The sequence below is a fragment of the Motacilla alba genome, chromosome 3 (assembly GCF_015832195.1).
Source record: "Motacilla alba alba isolate MOTALB_02 chromosome 3, Motacilla_alba_V1.0_pri, whole genome shotgun sequence".
NCBI classification, from domain to species: Eukaryota; Metazoa; Chordata; class Aves; order Passeriformes; family Motacillidae; genus Motacilla; species Motacilla alba.
Window position 1 is genome coordinate 23,974,618 of NC_052018.1, and position 22,901 is coordinate 23,997,518.

A 22,901-nucleotide genomic window follows, 5' to 3' on the forward strand; every position below is an offset into this window, starting at 1 on the left:
GCCGGGATTCCCACTCACTACAGTTCCCGGCAGCCTTTGCTCTGCAGCCCTTCCCCTGGTGAGCCGCCGCGGACTACGCTCCCCAGCAGGCCTTGCGCCGCGCCGCCGCGGGCGGCAGAGACGGCACGGGCCGCGGTGCGCTCTGGGACGGGGAGTCTGTGCGGTCGCGCGTCGTAGCGGCCCGCGCGGGAGGCGGCGCTCTGACCTGGCGGGTTCGCCCGGGCCGTGTCCCGCCGCTCCCGCCGCCGGCCCTGCTCGCCGGGAAGATGGCTGCCGTCCGCAGGGCCCGCAGGGACTCCCGCTGCGTGGTGCGCTTCTCCGACCGAGAACTCTGCTAAGTGCCCCTCGCGGGCAGGGAGGACACACGGACCAAGCGGGGGAGCAGAGCCCCCGGGACGGGACAGCGCCGCCCGAGCGTCGGCAGCATGGTGAGCGGGCCCGGGCGGTGGGGGCTCGGCTGCCGTGCAGGGACGGCCGGGCGGGACCGGGACGAGGGGGGTGTGCGTGGGAGCGGCCCCCTGGCCCAATTGCTGGCAGGCTGCCCTGCCCTGCCCGCCCCCGGGCACCGGGCGATGCTTGTGGGAAGCGTGCCGTGCTCCCGCCCCACCGCGGCTTGACGCGGCCGCCTCCCGCAGAGGATTTTGATGAGTGGGGCTGCTCGGTTCTGAAGCGATCTAGCCCTCCGTAGGAACGCGTGGACAAAATCCCTGTGTCATTACAGGGGAGCGTGCCCTTCCTTTCCCTTTCTTCCCTCATAAATGTGATGGCATAAAGTCACTCGGTAATTTAAAGGACTCCGTGGGCCAGGGACTCGAGTTGAGTTTGTCATTAAACATATCAGAAATACTCCTTGGTTCGGCATTGCTTTATTGACTGCGCCTCAATATGGATTCAAGTATCCATGATGAAAATTCGATCGTTCAAAGTTAAACCATTTATGTCACACAGGAGCTGTTAAAATGTCTCGTCACGGTTATAAAAACTCTTGGTTTTGAAAACAATGTTGTTTCTGCCACATTTACAGAAAAATAGGGTGGCGTTTTTATAAAACCAAGAGGAATGTTACCTGGCAGTCACTGTTTTGCTTTGCTGTGCTTGCTCCTCCCTGAGTTCTGTATGGTTCACACATAACGCAGCCCTGTTCAACTGGTGATACTCAGCTTCAAACTGTTTCTGATCTTGGTTTTATTTTGCTGAAACAGAGAACAGAACTATTAAAAGTCCTGACATTACAGACTGTTTAGTGAGCAATTAATGTACTCTGAAGAAATCAGCATGCAATTATTGATTGCAAAACAAAACTGAACTCTGCAAATAAACTAATTCTGCATTGGGCAAATGGTTTCTAAAGCTTTGCAAGCAAGTCAGAATTGAGTCTACTCAGCTGATTTCCTTTTTTCTGAGTTGCAGCCTAAATCAGATGTTTACTTTTGACATGTTACCTTTTGATGGCTTGGTAGACTACTACTTTCCTCATGGAAAATTAATCAAGCCAATCAGCCAGTACACAGTACGATGTCTTCCTTTCAATCAGGATGAAGTCACTGTTCCATGTGACAGCTGGCTTCTGTCAGGAGAAAGGCCAGCAGCACTACGATGAACCAGCTAGATTTATCCCCTAAGTAGCACTTAGAGCACAGTATTCTGTGAATTTTAGAAACTCTAAGTACGACGTAAGTGTTCTCAGAGTGGGGCCAGGGAGTCAATTTGTGTGTGTTGTGAAGTGCTTCAGGTGTGATCTCATGAGCTGTCTGCTGGTGAAGGGCCTTGCTTCACAGTACCTATGTTTACTCACTTGTCCCAGCAAAATCATAAGGTTTCAGCTGGTCAGATATATAGGAAAGGTTCTTAATAGACATCAGTTTTCCAGTTCATTCCTATGCAGTAGCAATGAATCCATTGCTCTACTGGTAAGTTCTGAGGGCTGGCCACTTAGGCTGCCACTACTGCCACAAGACAGACCTTTGACATGAGAGATTGCAGATCACGCATGCGTCAGGATAGAGAAGGTAATGACAACACTTCGGTTGTAATCAGTTTCATGATGGTTTTTAACAGCTTTTAGACTAGTGGGCCAGGTCTTCATGGTATTTTTGGTTTGAGTTGAGAGCATGTTTAGGCTTCAAAGAGCATCAAATGGCATTTTGGATGCAGTTGGTCCACTACCATGTCTGACTGTGACTCAGAAATGAAGAAGTAGGGCAGCTCAATGGAGAGGAGGGGTTGAAAATCAAGAGTTAAACAGATTAGTGAAATACAAAGTTTTTGAATGAGGTAAACTTCAGCTTCCTAACCTTCTAAGTAGTTTCAACGCTTAAATCAGTTTGTTTACAGACTTCAGGAGTTAAAGGTTTTAATGGGCGTGGCTTTATGTACAAGAAGATAGTGTGTTGATTTAGTTTAGAAATTGCTAATTTCTGCATTTTGCAGATAAAACCAGGCTTATTCTGCCCAGACTGGAGAGCTGCCTGGACATAATTCAGCTGCAAACCAGAAGACTTGCACTCTGCACAGACAGAATTAGGCCTTATTTCTGTCAGCCCAGTGCCATAATAATGCACTTACAGACACCCTTTTCAGAGCTAGCTCATTCCTAGGCTGGCTCTGCTTGGCCAACAAAATATTCCTGGATGCTAATAATGTGGTAGGACTGTCACAACTCATAGGGCATTAACTGCCTGCAATTAAATTCTGGAATCAAAGCCCATGAAATTTCCAAGTTATTTACTCCTTGCTGAGATTTAATGCTGTTAAATCTCTCACTACTGTTTTATAGTGTTCTGGCTCACCTGTTTCCTCTACTGGGAAATTAAAAATGTACGGAAATTAAAAATGAGAATGTAGACGTAGATGCAATATCTGTTTATCTTCAGCCAACCAACCATGTCTGTCAATTGTAAATGATAAATTATCTGAAACATCAGTGAAAATACTTTTACAGATGACAAACTAGTAAGTTTATGGTCGTTGGGGAATCTGAAGACATGTGCTAACTCCAGGGAGGTGCTTGTCGCCAAGACAGCGAGATTAAAGCTTGCCTTCCCATCACGTTTGCTTGTATTCTGTAGTTTGATCAGAACTTCCAGGTGCTCTAAAAATGGTATAAATTTTCTGAGTACAAGAATGCTTTGATTGCTGCACTTTGTGCAGGAGGTAGAGATTTCTTTTTGAGAGCTTGGTAGAATCTCGCTGACTGAATGTCATTTCAAGTCTCTGAGTACTGAGTACAATAGGAAGGAGTGGGAAATAAAACTTTTTGAAGTAGTTGTGAGAATCCTAATGTCAGGTTTGCCTGCTTGTAATCTCACTTTGCATTATCTACTTGCAGAACTAAAGATGTGAATTTCAGTGCAGAAAAACTGGTTTGCTTCAGCTGCAGGAAGAACCTTAAACAAATGTCTTAGTTGGGATTTTGGGTGGTTTTTGCTCCTTACTGGCTTCTTGCTGTTGTTGTCATTGTAGTGGCTTGTCACTAACGCTCAGAATTAGTTTTCCTTTGTTTTAGTGTAGACTCCATAAATCTCAGTATATTTCACTATGATGATTATTTTGCATATTTTTAAGTTTTCTTCTTAAAACTAGCCGGCTTAACTTTCTGTGTAAAGCCATGTTAGGTTTAGGCAAAGGTCTTATTTCAGGTTTTATTTGTTTAACCTGTCTCACAGCTGTACTGTAAATAAAACCAACTGTCAAGCTCTCATGCTAGCTTTTTATTTTATTTTCCAATACATTTCTTGTTTAGTTTCACATGTATATATAAAGTATCTATTGTTATTTAAAGCACTTTTGTGCTCTTGCAAATATTAAACAAATCAAAACTACTGGTTATTTTTACAATGAGAATATAGTGATTAAATTTGAATTTGTTGGACAAAGGACATTATTGTTTGATACTGAAGCTTTTGCTCTGTGCTTTGATATATGCACAGTGCATTTAGTCAGGTATGCTGGTGTATTGCAGCATGGAAGCCTTCAAGTGATACACAACTAATCTGTGTTGGATTAAAATGCAAAACCCATCTTCATTGAATATGAACTTCATTAATATGGAAGTACAACTGATCTCATTAGCTTTAAAATTAATTTTTATCATCAAAAGGGAAGTATGCTTAATTTCTTTTTTAATGTGTGTCCATGACAGTTGTTCTTTGTGAATGATCTGTAGGGACTTAGGCAGACCCTATAATCACATTTGACTGCTCTTTACTAGGCAGAAGCTGAAGAAGATTGTCACGCTGATTTGGTAAGAACCGATGACAGTGAAAGATCTGGTGAAGCAAATCTTCAGGTATGTCTCTCATGCTAGTGGGTTTTTACAAACATAGTACTGCTGTGATTTAAACTGCATCACTTATCCTCATTTATTTACCACACATTTGTTGATCTGACAAATGCTTAATCTGTCTGTCCTTCCAAAAGTGAGATAAATTTTGCATTGTGTTCCAAGTGTCAAATTCAGTCTTCAGCTATCTGTGTAGATGAAAAGAAAGCTTGTGACAGATCTGGAATTTCTTTGAAGAACTGTAGAACTTGGACAGCAGTTTCTGTGATCAAATTCCAGTTTAAGCTGTCACTCTCTAGTGGACCAGAAAGCTGATAAAAACAGTGTAATAGAAAAGTGTGTTCTCCTAGAAGACTAGATTTCTGTGTAGGCGCTCCCCAGAAGTTGTGATGATTGCAAGAGGCATGTAAAGTGTAACTTCAAAGATGTTGAAAAAAAAAAGGCATGACAGGAATTGTAACTTACTTCACAGAGCACAGTCCATACTCTTTTAAAGAGAAAGGAATAAGGTCTTATTTGTATATTATATAAATTACCATCTTGAATGTTAGATAACTTAGAATGCTTGTGTACAAAAACCCAGGTTTTCTAAATTCTAATATTAAGAGCTAATTGATTTATTGCTTATGATAATTCTACATGAAGAAGAACAAACATGATCATGTCTGGAAGGATCACTTTTCTATGGAATCTTAGGTCATAACCATAGTACTAACAAGCCCTTCTTGAAACATCAGTTTTTCTTCTGAGGTGAACAGTCCAGAGAAAAGCACTTTTGTTATTGAATGAGACTGAACAAGTACTTGTGCACTTGTTTGTTTTACCATAAAACAATTGCTAACTCTCTGTGCCTAAATTCACTGAAGCCATCCAAGACTCAGAAATGTAAAGCATAGTTCTGAAATTCTTTTTTGTGTTTGTATTTTATAATTTCTCCTTAGAAGATACACTGTCTGAATATATACTATGATACTGTGATATATGCTATGTGATACTATGTAGAATTAATAATGTTTTTTAGGCAGAGCTCCAGATGTTCAGAGCTCAGTGGATGTTTGAGCTTGCCCCAGGTGTGAGTTCTAGTGGGTTGGAACCTCTGCCATGCAGAGCGTCATCAAGAGAACCTGGACTAAAATCTGTTGATGCCAGGGGAAAACAGGAGATGGCAAAAGAGGAAAAGGTACAGAAAAATATGCATAATATGAGAAAATATGCATAATATGCATAATATTGAGGTTTTATTTGTCTCTACTACTGTTCCACTATAACTTTTCTAAAAGGTAATGTTGAATTAAATCTGGAGAAACAACAGAGGTTATTATCTCGTTATCTCCATACTAATGTCTGCATAATCCTACAGTGATTTTTCTAGTCTTTATCTTTGCCTTTTGTCACCTTCACAATCTGCTTTCTGAAAAACTGCATGTAAGGGCTGAGCAGCAGGAATACAGATAGTTTGTTAACTGGGACTTTCAGTCATCTTATGTTTTGTAGCACATGAGTATGTCTTCTCCATGGACTTATTTTGGTATCTCTGCCATAGGTACAGTAGGTAAGATCAAAAATAATTCTAATTCAAGTGACATTACACTTGTATTTAAAAGGAATTAAAGAACTGCTCTGTGTGATTTATTGTGCAGGCAAAAGAACTTTTCCTGAAGGCAGTGGAAGAAGAGCGAAATGGGGCCCTTTATGAAGGTAATATGAAAGTCTACAATGAGCACCCTTATTGTAGAGAAATCTTAACATCTGTGATTTATGGGCAAATCTGCATGGTGCCAGTGAACATAAACGACAGGCTAACAGTGATTTGAGAGCTCCGTCATTCAGATAAGCAAGCAAACAAACATGCTATAGAATGAACCACCATATCAGTTTTAAGGTTGAGATAAAGTAAAAATTACATCAAGGAAGGAATTTGTAGCTTTCAGGCAATATAACAGTATCTTAGAACACCTCTTTATGAGACTTCTGTAACTTGAAATTAGCATAATAATTAATCAAGGCAATAAACTATTTCCTGTGCTCACAGTTCTCATCATTCTACTGTGAACAAATCTAGTGCTTTCATGCTTTGTTGTTTGGTTGTGGGGTTTTTTTGGTGTGGTTTTTTTTTTCCTCTTTTTGGAGAGGGCTCTTTGGGTTTGGGGGGTTTTGTTTGTTTTTTTGATTAACACAGCATACTAAATAGCTTTTTCAAGAATTCCTGCAGTGAACATTGAAAACTGGGAGTCTTTGAGCTTTGTCATGAAATATTTAAGGTGCTTAGCTTGCTTACCTCTACTCTTGCTATCAGCACTAGTAAAAATGGAAATTCAAAGGTTTTTTTCTTATATTTAGTTTTCAGAGTCTAGAGAGTAAGAAGACTGTTCTAACTTCCATGTCCTCTTGGTCAGTAGTGGCAATACCAGTTTTCTGTTTCTATCATGTGAAAAAGAAAGTGAAGCAGAGTGTATGTGCCATCCTGCTCATCCACCAGAGGGCTTGGCCACTGTGTTTAAAGTGCAGGTGCACAATAAGTTCAGATACAGAAATTTCAGAGAACTCTGGAAGCTCCTGAACTCAGCCACCTGCTGAATGCAAAATTTTCACTTCACCATGGGAATTTTTCCTTCATTTTTCCTTTCAAGGGATTTCTGGTTGTTGTTTCATATCTTACATTAACTGAGAGAAGTATGAGTCCCCTGTAGTTAATAAAATCAGTTATCTCAGTTTCTGATTTGTTACGTGTTTTTACAGGGCAAAATTACTTTAGGCTAAGATATGGTGGGTGTTTGGTAAAGGATTAAATGCACAGTAAAAAATATGTCAGAACTAAAAACCTGGTATATATTTAGGAAATAATTTAGTTGATTGTGAAGGTTCTTTCTGAATATTTTTTTTAAAAAAGGTGAGGAAAGCAGTCTGTTTAAACATTGTGTATATAAAATGAGCACTGTGGCTTCATCTGCTTCAGTGCACTCCTTGTATGTTAAACATGGTAGGAAAGAAATACTAATATCTAATAATTCCATTCACAAAAGTGTTTCACATATCTGGATTGCATGAATGTGAATTCATCTTTCTCAATTGAATTTGATTTCAGACTTAGAGAAACTAAAGTGAACTATTTCTACACATAGATCTTTATGAGGCCTTAGAGGCACGGTCCTATGCCAGACACAGATATATTACTGAGCACATGTTGGGACATCTGTTTTCAGACCAGGCTTTTATGTGCCAACCTGGCCCAGGTCACCAGAATCCAATCCTGCTTCTGAAATGTACTGATACCTGATGTTTGTGAGACAGTTATGTGCTGCAGCTTGTTCTTTCTTAAGTACACTAGAGGCCTTGTCTGCCAGATTAAGTGCTGAAGTTGAGACTGATCTCTAACTGGCTCCTGGTATTTCCAATCCTCAACTGCCAAAGGATACTATTTGTCAGTCACTGGCCCTGACGTGAACTCAAGGAAATGGGAACATTTACTAGTCCCAGATTCGATTTTCTCAGACTCATCAAATTCTGAGCTCCGCACTCACTGATGTTTTATTTGAGTTTTGGTTTTAAGAGTCCAAGCTGAAGAAGAATTGCCCTCTGATCTTGGTATCACTATGCTGGAATACAAAGAAACATATGCATGCATACATGATTTTACTGCTGGTATTAAAATATATTGAATGTGCATACATCAAATTAATTTAAATTAAGAAGCATTCACAGAGCTGACTCAGGAGGAAGACATTCTGCAGTTTAATAACTGTTTGTTGCCACAGTGATGCTCCTGAACCTCTTTCTCTGGGAAATCTTTGCAAGTGCAGGCACCAAACAACATCAGGAGTTCATAATGCCCCAGTGTAAAATTTTCTACTCCATAGTTGAATTTGTGGTAATTAAGGTAAATCTGTAAAAGCTGAAACACATCTGAGCTAACTCTTTATTCTGAAAAAGTACATGAGATTTTTAGTTTTGAAAACAGGTCTTTAATGTTCCTCTCTTCTGTATTGAATTTAAACCTAACAGTTTAGTCTAAACAAGCTTTCCTAGGCAAGGGCATTTTCCACGTTTTTAGTACTTTTAGGTGAAACTATCTCAAAACAATCTTTGGTTTGATAAGCTAGTATGGATATTGGATATGTTTGAACACCAAACCTTTATTTTCAGCCATCAAGTTTTATCGTCTAGCCATGCAGCTTGTACCTGATATAGAGTTTAAGATCACCTATACACGGTCCCCAGATGGTGATGGAGTTGGAAAGAGGTGGTAAGTATGAAATTTTACTAATTAGGTGCATAGGAGTACTGAAACATGATTTTTTTTTTTCTGAAGGATATCAATATTCTACTGTAATATGCAAGTAAGTCTCTTAGTGTCTGGAAAACTTAACCTACTCTCACTTGAGTAGACTATATTTTCCAAAGACAATAACAGGCTTGTTTGGAGCTAACTAACATCAGGGGGAAGGATTACAAATAGTTATGCTGTTACTTAATTTAAAAAAGGCATCAATCACTTCTTTGATTTTTGATTTTCATGTTTAGGATCATATACAAAGTTCTCGATGGCAAAAAGATTAATTAGTTAAAGCTTCATACTAATAAAATAAGCATCTTAATTAAGCAAAGGAATAATCTCTTCTTGTGCCAACACAGCCAAACGAGAGCATTTTCAGTAGAGCAATACATTTAAAAGCTCAGAGACTGCAATCGGTGTGGTCTAGCCTTTCATCATTACACACATCAGAACAGCCCTAACCTCAGTGCAGAGAATGTGCAGTGACTTAGGGCTGCCGTAACTTGAGCCCAAGACTCATGTTTAAGGAGGGCCAAAACTTCTGTTCCAGCCCCTGCAGCCTAATATAGACAAGCTTATAGAACAGCTTCCCAAATTCCTGCTTACTCTTAGCAGCTATTGGTGCTCCTGATAGCTGCATCAAAAAATCAAAGAGTTTTAACATGGAGAATGAAAAAGGAAAGCACAGCCGTGTCGCTGTGGTATTACTAGCTCAGCCTTGTTGCCCCAGGACAGTACAGCTCCAATGCAGCTGTTGGCTTAATATAAAAGAGTGCAAGATGAGCTAAGTGCTTTATTTCCATCCATTAGTTTTATATCTGAATGTGTTGCTGGCATGAAATCTTTGCTGTGCATCTGTGCACTAAGAAAACTACTGGATCACACACTATAGTCATGTAAAAACCTTGTTTTTTATAGGATTATTTTCTTTAGCATCATTTTCTCTACTCCATTAGGACTCTCTGACCTCAAGTTGGTCAGAGGAGTGGTCCTTCTGGAGGGTAGGAAGGCTCTGCAGAGGGACCTGGACAGGCTGGATCAGTGGGACAAGGCCAGTTGTAGGTGGTTCAGTAAGACAAAGTGCTGGATCCTGCACTTTGGCCACCACAAGCCCATGCAGAGTTGCAGGCTGTGGGGACGGAGTTGCTGGAAAACTGCCTGATGGAAGAGGACCTGGGGGTGCTGGTTGACATCCAGCTGATCATGAGCCAGCAGTGAGCCCAGGTGGCCAGGAAGGCCGATGGCATCCTGGCCTGGATCAGCAATAGTGTGGCCAGCAGGACCAGGGCAGTGATTGTCCCCCTGCACTCAGCACTGCTGAGGCCACACCTCCAGTGCTGGGTCAGTTCTGGGCCCTTCACTGTGAGAAAGACACTGAGGGGCTGGAGTGAGTCCAGGGAAGGGCAATGGAGCTGGTGAAGGGTCTGGAGCACAAGTCCTGTGAGGAGCAGCTGAGGGAGCTGGGGCTGTTTAGCGCGGAGGAAAGGAGCCTCAGGGGAGACCTTACTGTTCTCTACAGCCACTTGAAAGGAGTTTGCATTGAGGTAGGGGTTGGTCTCTTCTCCCAAACAACAAGTGACAGCACAAGAAGAAATGGCCTCAGGGTGTGCTTTGGAGTGAATATTGGGAAAAAGTCTTCACAGAGAGGGTTGTCAAGCACTTGAACAGAGAAGAGAAGAGGTTGAGTCACCATGCCTGGAGGTATTTAAAAGATGTGTACATGTGGCAGTTAGGGACATGGTTTAGTGCCGGGTGAATGGTTGGGCTTGATGATCTCAGAGGTCTTTTCCAACCTAAATGAGTCTACAATTATGTGGATTTTTATTTGGTTTTTTAAATGTTGCTGTACTGTTCCAAGCACTTTGTGGCAGTGAGGGAAAAACAACTCGTAGTCTCAACTGTTACTCTACTGTTTAAAAGCAGTATTTGTAGAGATATATTTCCTGGGAGAGATTTTTGTTTGTGCTTTCTGAATTTTTAGGTGTTTCATACAGTCTTGATGAGAAAAAACAAATTACACAGTTAGATTTGAAAAAACAATTTACAGTGTGGCCTGTAAGTAATGGGACTGACCATCATACTTATCAAAATAAAGGAAGATGTGTTCAGTGCAACTTACTGTAGTCTTAGTTAGGATAGGCCCAAACATAATTGTCTTCTCTGTGATACTTCAAAACCCATTGGTAAGTCTACCAGTTGCTTGTTTATATTCTCAGCTCATTCTAGTAGCTTGTTTAGAGTAGAATTGAACAGTATTAAAAAGTGACTGTAAGATTTCTTAATTAGCCTGTATACCAAGTCAGGGAAAAAAAGGTGGTTTGTGATGTGCTCAAGGAGTTTTGTGTTGTTTCTGGCTATTTGGGGCAATCAAGCAGGCAGCTATTAAAAGATCATATTATGATATACAACTTAAATTTAGATTTATTTTATTCATGTGGTAATGTTCTTTTATCACTTAGTAATCCTTCAGATTTACTGATGAGTAGCAAGCTTGTTGTTTCTGTTCTGCTATCTTGTTCTGGCTCCTGAAATTTATTATTTCTGCCTATTTACAGAATAGGTACAAAATAGTATTCCTTCATTACTGTTGAATACATCCACCAAGGATCACTCTTTAGTGAATAACACAAGCGTGAAAAATAATCCTTAATTGTTTCCAGTATCTTACATCATGAGAAGGATTACAAAATACAACTTTCATTAACAACTTTCATATGCATATGCCATATCTTAGACAAAGTAAAAGATGAGATTTTTCTTTTCATGAGGTCAAGAAATTCTTCAGTAACTTCAATAAAAAACTGAAATACAAAATAAAAAACTGGGATGGGAATTTAATGAAAAAGCCCCAGTTGTTACTCTCAGAGGCATTCCAGCAATGTCTTAATGACCTTGATCATATTGCAGTAGTTGTTTTATTGTACGATGAAATGTGATTGCTTTAAAAATGTACAGGAAACAACTCTATTGAATGGGAGTATGGCAGTGGATTGATGCCAAGATGAGGACATCTGTTGGTATGTTTTGTCCAATATTACAGTGTTGGCATTGCCCCTTTTCTAGTGTTGAGGATAGCAAAGAGGATGACAAAATGGCGGATCTCCTGACGGATTTCCAGCAGCAGTTAACTCTTCAGGAATCTTCAGTCAAACTTTGTCAGCCTGAAGTTTACGTTAGCCAGACCCACATCTCAGGTAAGAGTTAAGATATGCTGTAAGAGTTGGGAGGCAGAATTTATATTGATGTTTCACTTCATTAAAACATTTCTCTCCTTCATTCAAAAGCTACCTTTGAAGAAGTGCATACATTATCTCTTTATTTACTTCTGTAGTTAGATACAAAGAAGAAAAAATTATCAGCTAGGTAAACAAATCTTGTTCTCATACCAGATCTTGTCTTTATCACACAAGCTTTTTCCATGTAGTACTTCTGAGCAGAATTTTCAGGATCAGAGGCATACTTAAAACTAGCAACTTCTAGGAATGGATTTGCTAAAGTAAGTGTATTCCAGTTTTCCTTCCAGTTCTTTTGGTTTGGTTTGCAAACCTGATTCTGTATGAGATTTTTGCAACAAGTATGTTTTCAGGGTCAGAAAAACTAAATAACAAAGCTAGAAAGTCTTTTGAAGGTTAATGACTTTCAGTGCTTCAGTTCTAGGACAGTTATCCTGAGACTTCCTTATGAGATCTAAATTGTAGAGAGTATATGAGCTATGATCTCAAAAACAGATGGCTTGGTTCTGCATCCTAAATAATCAGTTGCACTTTGAAATCTTGGCCTATCTCCTTTGTTCCGGTCAAGGAAAGAAAATAAAGTAAGTGAAGCAAATCAAAACATAAAGAAAACAGGGTTTTAAACATTATTTTCTTTTAATAACTGGTGCATTGTACACTTGGGAAAATGTATTTTCTTTTTTTACCAGTAAAGACAAGATGTTGCAGACATTACTCTAAAATGATCTCAGGAGATGTGTCCTTTGAGCAGCAATGTTGGTCTTTCTAGATTTTTCTTCTACTTTCCACCCAATCCTGTGTTATAGTATCTTTTTTACTGACTTTTTAATAGCAGAAATAAAACCTTTAAAAATCACATCAGCTTCAGAAGTTAGTAGGCTGAAAAGGATCAAAAGGATCCTTTATGGACATCACATCTAACCTATAGTGACCTTTTAAGTTAATTTTTTTGTTGTTGTTGTTCTCTGGCATTGGGCTACAATGTGAAGAGTTGGATTTTTTAAATGGAAAGTCAAAAGCCAAACCTGAAATTATAAATAACCTGTTGATTTACAGGTTGCATCTAACAAGGATTTCTTTTCTCTTTTTAGCGTTGCCTATGGAAGTACTAATGTACATTTTCCGATGGGTGGTTTCAAGTGACTTGGATCTGAGATCATTGGAACAATTATCCCTTGTTTGTCGAGGATTTTACATTTGTGCCAGGTATTGTAGATAATTTATCTAGAGTGAAACTTCTCTTTTTGCACTAGTATGTCCTGCTTTTCCTTCCCATGGACATTTTCATGTTAAGTTCCTTACAGTGCTCATCAGTTTCTGAATACACTACTAAATGGTGTGTCTAAACAGATGACTTCACTGTAATAAAAATCTAGGAGAAAGTATTACTTGCTCTACCTTGTTTGCATATTAGTGTTTCAGGTCTCCAAAATATGGTCTGTTATGCTCATATAGCCACACAGAGAAATGCCAGGGTGCTGCAGTGTTGTGGTTCTGTACTTCGATGAAAATGACACTCTGTTCTTCAGTTTCACTGGGAAGAGGAAAAGGCTTTCAAACACTCCAGGATTAAGTAAATTAGTCTAGGGTTTTAAATTATGAGCTGTTTTTGTTCAAGAAAGTTTCTTTTAGTTGCATCCAAACTAAGTAAGAGAACGTTACTTTGATATATAAAAGCTAAACAGGGTTTGTAGGGAAGTTATGGGGTTTACTTTTTTCTTGTTTCCACTAGAGATCCTGAAATCTGGCATCAAGTCTGTTTGAAAATATGGGGCAGGAGCTGCAATAAACTTGTTCCATATGCGTCTTGGAGGGACATGTTTTTGGAAAGGCCTCGTGTTCGATTTGATGGTAAGCTGTACTTTTGGAAATAGTTGTAACTGTGTGACAGAAACAGGTGGGTTTGATGTTTGTGATGTTGTTAGACCTTATCTGAATTTGTTTGTGCATTTCAATTTGTAGAATATCTACAAAGAGAAGGGAAGGGTGCAAGGGATGAAAATAAAAACTTCCATGTATTTAAGTAACAAAACCATGCTCAAAAGTTTTAGATTATTGGCTTTTTCATCATAAATATTTTATGTTCTTAGTTTTTGTTCATATATCTTCCTTTTCTGTAGGTGTATATGTCAGCAAGACAAAATACATACGTCAAGGAGAACAGTCTCTTGATGGTTTCTATAGAGCATGGCACCAAGTGGAATATTACAGGTAGAGCTGTAGTACAATGAGTGAGTGAAATGTTTCTCTCTCTTAAGTTCTTTAATCCACCCCTGGCTATCACAGACAATAATCATTCTGTAAAACTGAATGGGACTGCTACAGTGTGTAAAGCAATGTGTATTTTTTGAGAATAGGTTTTAGAAACAGAATCTAATAATAGATCTAATAATAGAATTCTATGATAATTAGAAATGAGCTTAGAAACATGGTTCATCCTCACTTAAACCATGTCACATGGTGAAAGCTTGAAGGCTTATAACAATTAATACTTACCTACAGATTTCTTTCCCTAAACAACTTTTGCTTCACATGTCTGATACAACCTGTGACACAATTCAGCAAAGAGAATACATGTGATTATACAAGATCAGTCATTTACCATATGTGTAATCAGTTGTAAAAATCAAGAGGCTGAGCTTTCTCATCTTGCTGTAAATGCCTTGCCACTTGTTTCCTCAGCCTGATTTTTTGCTCTTGTTCATCTTGCTGCTCCCAGCATTTATTGTTTCATCCTGCTGTCTCTTCTGAGGCTGGAAACTGTTGATAGAAACCATTGAACCTGGTGGCTATTGCTGTAGTCTCAAACATAAGCACAGTACTTGAGTACTGTAAAAATCAATCAGGTTCCAGAACCTGAAAAAGTCCATATGACATTACTAATTTTGTGCTGATACTGTAATCGAGATCTTGTTGCATTGGTCTCAGTGGATAGGAATGGAGAAACTTGAGGTAAGTTTTGATCCCAGAGCAGCTTTGGTAGAGGCGACAAAATTTCATAACTCTTCATAACTTCCTCTTTCAATATTCATAACTCTCTTTTGGTTTCTGATCTCTTTTTCTGTTATGTGTGAAGAAAGGTGTTTTCAAATGCTGTTACCAATTAAGTTCTAAATCCTTCTGGGTAACATCCTGTGATTTTAAAAGCAAACAAACAAGGAAAAGAAAAACAGGAAAAGGATATATTTTCTAGGTTTACATTGTGTAATTATGTTTTTGCAGGTATTTGAGATTCTTTCCAGATGGTCAAGTTATGATGCTGACAACTCCTGAAGATCCTCAATCTATAGTTCCTCGCTTACGGACTAAAAACACAAGGTTATTGAAATAAAGTATTTGGCTCTACAGTTTTCATTTTGCTTTTACCTAGCAATTTCTATTTACTTTTGTCTCAGCTTTTATATCCCGTCTTAGCAAAACAATGTTATTTATACTGTGTTGTAGATATTTATAATTGTCTCCTAAGAACTACAAAAAATTTTCATCTTTATGCAAAAATATCTTTCATTTTAGGGTCCTGATATTGTAATAAGATTTCCTTTGTGGGTTATGTGATTTGAAATTTTTAAGGCAAGTAGATGGAACAATCCTTTTAAAGATACTATTTTGTTACTGCCTGCCTTCTCACACTTCCTTAACTGAAGGAAAGTGAAGGTTTCAGTGGGATATGTTGCAATTAGTACTTTTTGATGTTTGGACATAAAAACATAGAAAATCGTTTGCAACTTCAAAGCAGGTTTGAGCTGTTCACGAGAAATCTGTAAATATTTAGCAGTAGCCTAGGAAGAACCAACTAACTTACGTTTACTGTCCTGTTTGGGAAAATTAGAAGCCAGTTTTCAAAATGTTTTCACCATTTAATATCATTGATTAGGCTTTACTGAATGGAAATAAGAGATAGTTTGTATCATTATGCTATGTAGTCAGTCTTTGTTTCATTGCTGATACTTGTATTAGAAGAACTAATACAGAACTAATCACACTTTTGAGACACAGAATATTTTTATGTCCTTTACATTATCCTCCTTTTTAACCTTCCAGAACGGATGCAATCTTGCTTGGCCATTATCGCCTTTCCCAGGAAACAGACAATCAAACCAAAGTATTTGCTGTAATAATGAAGAAAAAGGAAGAGGTAGGTAGAAAAACAGAGTAGAGGAGAAATATATTTACAAGATTTTACTCAGACTAAGTGTTTTAAGGAACCCAAAGATTTGCCTTACATCAAAAGATTAAAAAATTAAATTAATTTTAAACGGTTTAAAAATAAAATATAAATAAATAAGCATGGTGATGTCACTTACATTTGTCCCCAAATCTGTAATAATTTATTAAGGTAAATAAATACCTGGTTCAAATTGAAGCAGTTGTTCTCCCGCTTAGGCTTAGTTTCCATTTATGGTGCTATTAGGTGTCAGCGTTGTTAACAGGAAAGAGGGATGATTCTCATTTTCTGAGAAAAGATTTGACTGTGTGCAGTTACGTTCCACAACATTTAGTAAAACTAGATAAGCAGTATTTGTTAATTGAGCTTTGAATGATTTGATCAGCTTATTTACAAATTCTTCTGCTGACCAAAGTGCTAGTCAAGAGAAACTTGTGAAGAGTAAGAAGCGTTAGTTACAGTGAGTATGCACACAGTTGGGTGGTGTCTGCATGCTTCTTTTGCTCTCTGTGAAAAACTTATCATAAACATACACATTTACGTGTTTTGAAGGAACAGTAGTACTTGGTTTTAAGTATGAGAGTTTTACCAATCTGGTCTCACAGTTACTTAGGATAAATAGTTGCACAATGTGTTCTTTGTAGGTCATGAACCTTCTTATTTCTCTGTACAGAAACCAGTTGATTACCACAAATACAGGTATTTCCGCCGAGTTCCTGCTCAAGAAACGGATCACAGTTTCCATGTAGGACTACAGTTGTGCTCCAGTGGGCGCCAGAGGTTCAACAAACTTGTGTGGATACATCATTCTTGTCACATCACTTGCAGGTGAGTAAATGGAGAACAAGAGCAAAGAAGGGTACTAAACTGTAGAATTAAAGGTGATGTTAATTTGTCCAGTACTAAGTACAGAAAATGCAAATGGCCTGAGACTTAGGTGGCTTTAACAAAATGTAAAACATTAACTGGTCCTGATTTGATATACATAATGAACTTTTACATAAAGAAATCCCAAGATTTTAGTAATCTGTTTTAATGATAATAGGAAGTTTCCAAAGTAGTATAACTATAGTTTTTTAAAGGATTTATGCAGAGTGTTTGATTTCAGAACTGAATCAGGCTTGAATGACTAAATGTGGTGTTAGTGAGGGAGTGTGGAAAGTATTCATTAAGATATATATCTTTTCCACTGTGGATGTGCAGACTTAAGATGTCTGTACTTTTCATGTGAGAACTCTAATGTTACTAAATATATAATTCAGCACTGTAGAATATGGGCTTGTGATCAGCTGTTCTGATCACTTACCAGGCAGGAGCCATGACTACTGTTCTTGCACCTGACATTTCATATTACTGGCAAGTTGGCTTTCCAGATGTTTGATGTTGGCAGTTAGGGTGGATTTAGTCTTTGTCTTCCAGTGTTCTTAATATTCAGTGTTTTTATAGGAACATAGCTCAGCTATTGAGCTGTGAGAATATAAAATGCTGGAAATAAACTAGTTGGGGATTGGGAGTATAGGTAACTTCCATAAACAGAAAAATTGATTTTGTAAAAGCTAATGTTGTCATACCTAATTTATATTGCAGACATATTTTTCAGCATGAAGTTTCTATAGTGCTCAGGTCTTGAAGCTCGTAATAAGAGTGGAAAGGGAAAGTGGTTTCTTAGGTATGAATGTAAAAGTGGATTCTGTATAGTGTGATTCAGCTAAAAGTCAAATGCTTTCAGAACAAGGCATTGCAAAAGACACTTTATTCCAACTGTACTTTGATGCGCACACTGTACTATGGAACATGATTGCACGAGGGACTCAAACAGCAACCTGTCTCTAATTTAACTTTTACAATGCTCTTTGCAGATCGACTGGTGAGACAGCTGTTACTACTTTCGACATTGACAAAATGTACACCCCTTTGTTCTTTGCACGAGTGAAGAGTTTTACTGCATATTCAGAAAAGCCTCTCTAAGAAACACCTTCTCCTCTCACAACTTTTGCATGAGTAAAAGGTTGTAGCTAATAAGCACTTAAGTTATAAATGTGTATATATTTGGAGCATTTTAAAATTCTGGGAAATTTCTTGAAGGCAGTATCTTCTATTTGATTGTGAATTGCTGGGATTTTGTTTTGAGATTTTGTTTTGATTTTTGTTTTGAGAAGCTTATGAGTGTTAAACACCTTTTATCTGTGATAAAAATTTGATAACAAAGTTTTGTTTTGTTGTATTGGGTTTTTTTAAAAGAAGTATTTTAAATCAGATTTGTTTGCTTAAAATGTGAATCTTCATCTGCCTAGACACCGATTCGTTCAAAAGGAATCAATAGGAAAATTTCACTGTCCATGGGACGGTGTGAGTGGTCTCTGCTGAAGACTTGAAATGTGAAAAGGGAGAAGGTTGTCATCTGTTAAACTCTGTGACTTAAAAGAACTTCAAATAAATGTTTTCTTTAAATTAAACTTACTTTGTTTGCCTTTAAGATCTGGCATTTTGTTGACATCAACCTTAAGGAAAAACTGTCAGTGGTGAGCAAACACGAAATATAAAATTTAACTGCAGAGGTGCATTCCCACCAGTGCAGTGGTGTCAGTTGGTCATCAGTGTAATTTGATCTTGGTAGAAGTTCAGTGGAGCCTGCCTTCTCCACGGGATGTGCGTGGAGGGGAGAGGGATACAGGCAGTGAGTTGTTGTTCCCTTGTACTGTAGGATGAGTTTGCAGGTACGTGGCCCTGCTTGGGGAGTGTCACAATGCAGGGTGACATGGTGGTGTGTACTGCTTGTGCACTGGCCTGGTGTGAATACACAGGTAAGCAGGGCTCACTTGGACACGATTGTAACGTGCTACAACCCATCATCTAACCTTGCCACACAGGCTGTAAACCCTTTGAGCATTTGTTTTAGTAAATGAATTTTGAGGCTGCTGTAGATGTTCAGGTGCTGTGTACTGCTAATCATGAAGTGTTCCTTGAGGTCTGGTACAGGTACTGTACGCTGCTTCTCCTGCATATATCGCTTGGGGGTGTAGTGCAGACATTGTAATGCTGCTTATTATGTGTGTATCTTGGATCCTGGAAGAACTGATGCTTTTTACTGTAGTTTTTTTTTTAAGCGATTTTGCATAATTTACCTTTGACTGTCTTGTTTCAAAATACTGACCTGGACTTGAGGACTAAAATATGAAAGCTGTGGAAAGAACTATACTTGTTCTATAATTTATAAACTGTATCTTTGCAAGGAGCTACATGATTAAAAAATACATCAATAAATTATGATTTTGACCATGCAATCCCTTGCAATTTCTTATTTTGCCAAGAAATTCTTACTCTCATACAGTTAATGATGATTAGTTATGAGCTACCATGCATGAACTACATGCCAGGCAAGATTGACAGGTAGAATTAACCTCTTAATAACTTTTTATTACACTACTTACACATTATCTGAGAAAAGTAGAAAAGTTTTCCGGTACATGAGTTCTCAATAAGGATATATATATCTGAAAGTTGATGATGATCCTAGCTACTGTAATAAGGCTCTGCCTACAAGACTTTTGTCTGCGTCCTTAGACTGCAGTTTCACTTACCACTTCATAAACAGAATGCTTAATAAGGAGTCTGTTGTGTTCTCATTGCTCAAAGGAAAAGCAACTGCTTAGAATATCTGCTTGATGTTGTGAAATATTGCAAAGTTTGTAAACAGGAAAATCTGTTAATTGCCTACACTTTTTGTTGAGGGTGAAAGGTAAAGGTCTGATTCTGTCTGCTGAGAAGTGTCAAAGTTTTGCTACGAGAGTCAGATGATGATAGTGATTATTAGTTTAGATACAGTCTTGTCCAGTAAACAAGTTGGATGTAATAGAGGAGCCTTCTAACTCAGAGCTCTTTTTATACCAAGACTTAGTTGCTTCTTCTGACCTTTTGTTTTTCCTTGCTTTGGCCATGTATTAGTCTGGGTGTAAGGAAAAAATAGGTAATTACAAATAGAGATGTTGATTCAACAGAAGTCTCAAGCAATGATTATTTTGCAATTATATAAAATATTCCTTCACCAAGAAAATGATGTGAGCCTTCCATCTATGAGACTGAGATGTGATGACTATGCTTGCATGAAGCGATTTAAGAGTCAAGCTAGTTTTGTATTTTGAAATGGTTAATGAGCAGATACTATTAGTGTTTGTTCATTGCAGCTATTAAAATAGCACCTGCTTCAGCAAAGAATTGGTGAATGTTGCTTTTCCTTCATTCTGTATAGTGTTTTTCAGTAGTCCAGGGCTCTAATTACTAGAAGCGCTATGTTTTTATAATTTAGTTTTATTGTCCTTGTAATTATCATATAATGACATTAGTAGGTATAACTGGTTTACTGCTGTGAAATTGTCCTTTACTAATTGTATTAGTAACTTGATTAAAAGAATAAGGTGTGCACCTATACAGTCCTTTTTTCCTAAGAGTTTACTGAAGGCGTTGAGACAAGTTAACTTAAAAAAATCAAAGGGGGATTACAAAAGGTGACAGATATATCATTCTTGGAGCTGTAGATCTCTTGTATGTATTGAATTAAAGACAGCAGGGTGCACTGTTTCGTGTAGAGAAGATACTCAGGTGATCAAATGTTAAACTGATTTGTCTCAGTCTGATCGGAGATTAGCATCAGTTAAACCTTCTGTGTAAAGAGACTCTGTAATTCAGTGCCCTGAGCAAGGGACCAGCAAGTAGACATTGTCCAGCTGCTAGTTCAGCTCCTGGGTCACTTGATAGCCCTGAGCTAAGCTGGTCAGGATATAAAAAACATGTGGTGTTTACATGAGGTTCTTTAATGGAATAGAACAATAGAATCTGTTTTGTTTGTTTTGTTTTTGTTTTTTTTAATTCAAAAGAATTCCCTTGCAATGTGTACCAGGGTATTTGGAAACTTCTCTTGGCTTTAAAATGGCTGAAGTACTGAGATGCATCTCCATTTTATCTACAGTCCAATATGGGAAAAACATAAAAGCTGCTATACATTTGTGAAATTTGGATTTCAGAAATTACTGTTACCCATGCTACTTAGTATTACTAACACCTGTAGATAAATCAAAGATTTCCATTTGATTGTTGCTCAAACTGGATTCAAGCTTTGTCCTTTATGCTAAGACTAGCAGCTTGCTTATTAAAATAATTTGCATAATTGTTTGCTTAAAAGGAACAGTTAACACCTTTGCCTTGCCTCTAGTCTGTTCAGAGTCTAGTTCTTGAGTCCTTAAAATAACTGATAGAGCCAGAAGGCCTATCTAAAACTGACTGTACAAAGGATTGGGAAGAGAAGCAAGCCTGTTATCAAATGGACCTTCTGAGGATATATAAAAGTGACATTCTCTTTTAGTTAGACCTGCATTCAGCTCTGATAGTGTAGCCCATTTGAAAGGTGCACCATGCTGGTATGTATGTATCATTCAAGGCAGTAAAAGACACGTGTTTACTCTGCAGTACAGAGCGACTCCGTGGAACACATGTTCAGAGTATGAATAGAAAAAAAATCATGGGGCATGACTGCTTCTGAAAACAACATTCCTGCATCTTTGGGGATTGGCATCCTTCCTTGGCAACTGCAAGATTTTTTACATCTTTTGATGATACAGATAGGACATTTATTAATTTAGCCTCAGAATGCTCTATGAGGAATAGCTGGATATGACGCAGAGGTAAGGAAAATAAGACTATTAAATTCTGCCAAATTACCCTTCTTTAATGTGAAAGGCCAAGATGAGTAGACATTTTTTCCACACATTTTATTTCTGAAGGAATGAATTTCCCCTTACGTATGAGCATCGTGACCCCTATGTTTCCATACTAAATTTACACACTAAGTAAACTTCTTTTAATTAATTCTACTTCCATGAGGGTAAGAGATTGCTGAAGTTGCTAAAACAAATCATCTGCTAGATTTAGTTTGCGAACTTTTTTTTTTTTTTTTGGCAAAGGAATATTTGCCAGCTTGATTTTTTCCTCTTTTTAAATTTTATTTTATTCCCACGGTAGTGCTGCCCCTGCAGGTTGTTGTAGCTTAGTAGTAAACAAGAGCTTTGGGAGGCAGCTTCCTCTGTTTCCTGGGGTGGTGTGCACTGTTGCTGTTGTGCTGTGAGGTGGCTTGCCACAGTGTGAAGCTTTCCTTTGTAATTCATAAACTTAAGTATATTTATTTTCCCCTACAATTTAAAGTTCGAAACATTCCAGGAAAAATAGAAGAAATGGACCAAGCAATCAGTACACATTACATTTAGCCTGGCAAGCATTCATCTCCTGATGTCTTTGCACTAGGAAGACATTCACAATAACACAACTGAATGGGAATAAACAGAATGGCCAGTTCTTAGAAGGGATTTTAATTATCTGAATCACAGAATCATGGCTTCCAAATGGGATCTGAAGCAGCCAGTATGAAAAGATACATGATGAAGGATGATGCACTGAAAAGAAATGCCACTCTGAGAGTGTACATTCCCAAAGCAGGGGTCATCATTTCAGTCCCTGCCCTGCTCTGAACATTTCTGTTCAGTTTAAGTTTGCTGAGGCAAGGTTGGTGGCCCCAGCCAGGGCCAAGCAGACATGCTTTTGGGGGTTTTGGACATCCTGCCCTGCAGTATGTGCAAGTAATCTATTTGTTATAGAACAGTTTTAATAAGGAATAACAAATACCTCCCCAGAAATCCTGTAAAACTGCTAAACATGGATATGAATGGGGTGCCTCGGTGAGAGCAGAGAGGTGAACCCATGAGCTGAAGGGATCTCCACCAAAGTTTGATGTTGCATCACCTGCTGTCTGGGGAGCAAAAAGAAGCAATTCTTCCTCATATTTTTAATAGGATACTGTAAGGATTTCTTACTGCAAGAAGCTTTCAGGCAGCTCCTTTTTATCTACGCTGATAAGAGATTTGGTTTAGGTCTAGTATTTCAAACTTCAGAGTTTATTAA

General features: G+C 38.3%; 1 protein-coding gene across 1 annotated transcript; it reads left to right on the forward strand.

The window, feature by feature from the left end:
• The first annotated feature begins 103 nt into the window (after nt 1-103).
• Nucleotides 104-19,237, forward strand: FBXO9 (F-box protein 9). Its single transcript, XM_038133064.1, has 13 exons — nt 104-428; nt 4,211-4,288; nt 5,304-5,462; nt 5,923-5,980; nt 8,426-8,525; nt 11,619-11,749; nt 12,880-12,994; nt 13,521-13,639; nt 13,909-13,999; nt 15,011-15,106; nt 15,830-15,923; nt 16,627-16,781; nt 17,813-19,237. Exons 1-13 carry the CDS (start codon nt 426-428, stop codon nt 17,919-17,921), a joined length of 1,308 nt encoding a protein of 435 aa, XP_037988992.1. The 5' UTR covers nt 104-425; the 3' UTR covers nt 17,922-19,237.
• The last annotated feature ends 3,664 nt before the right edge of the window (nt 19,238-22,901 follow it).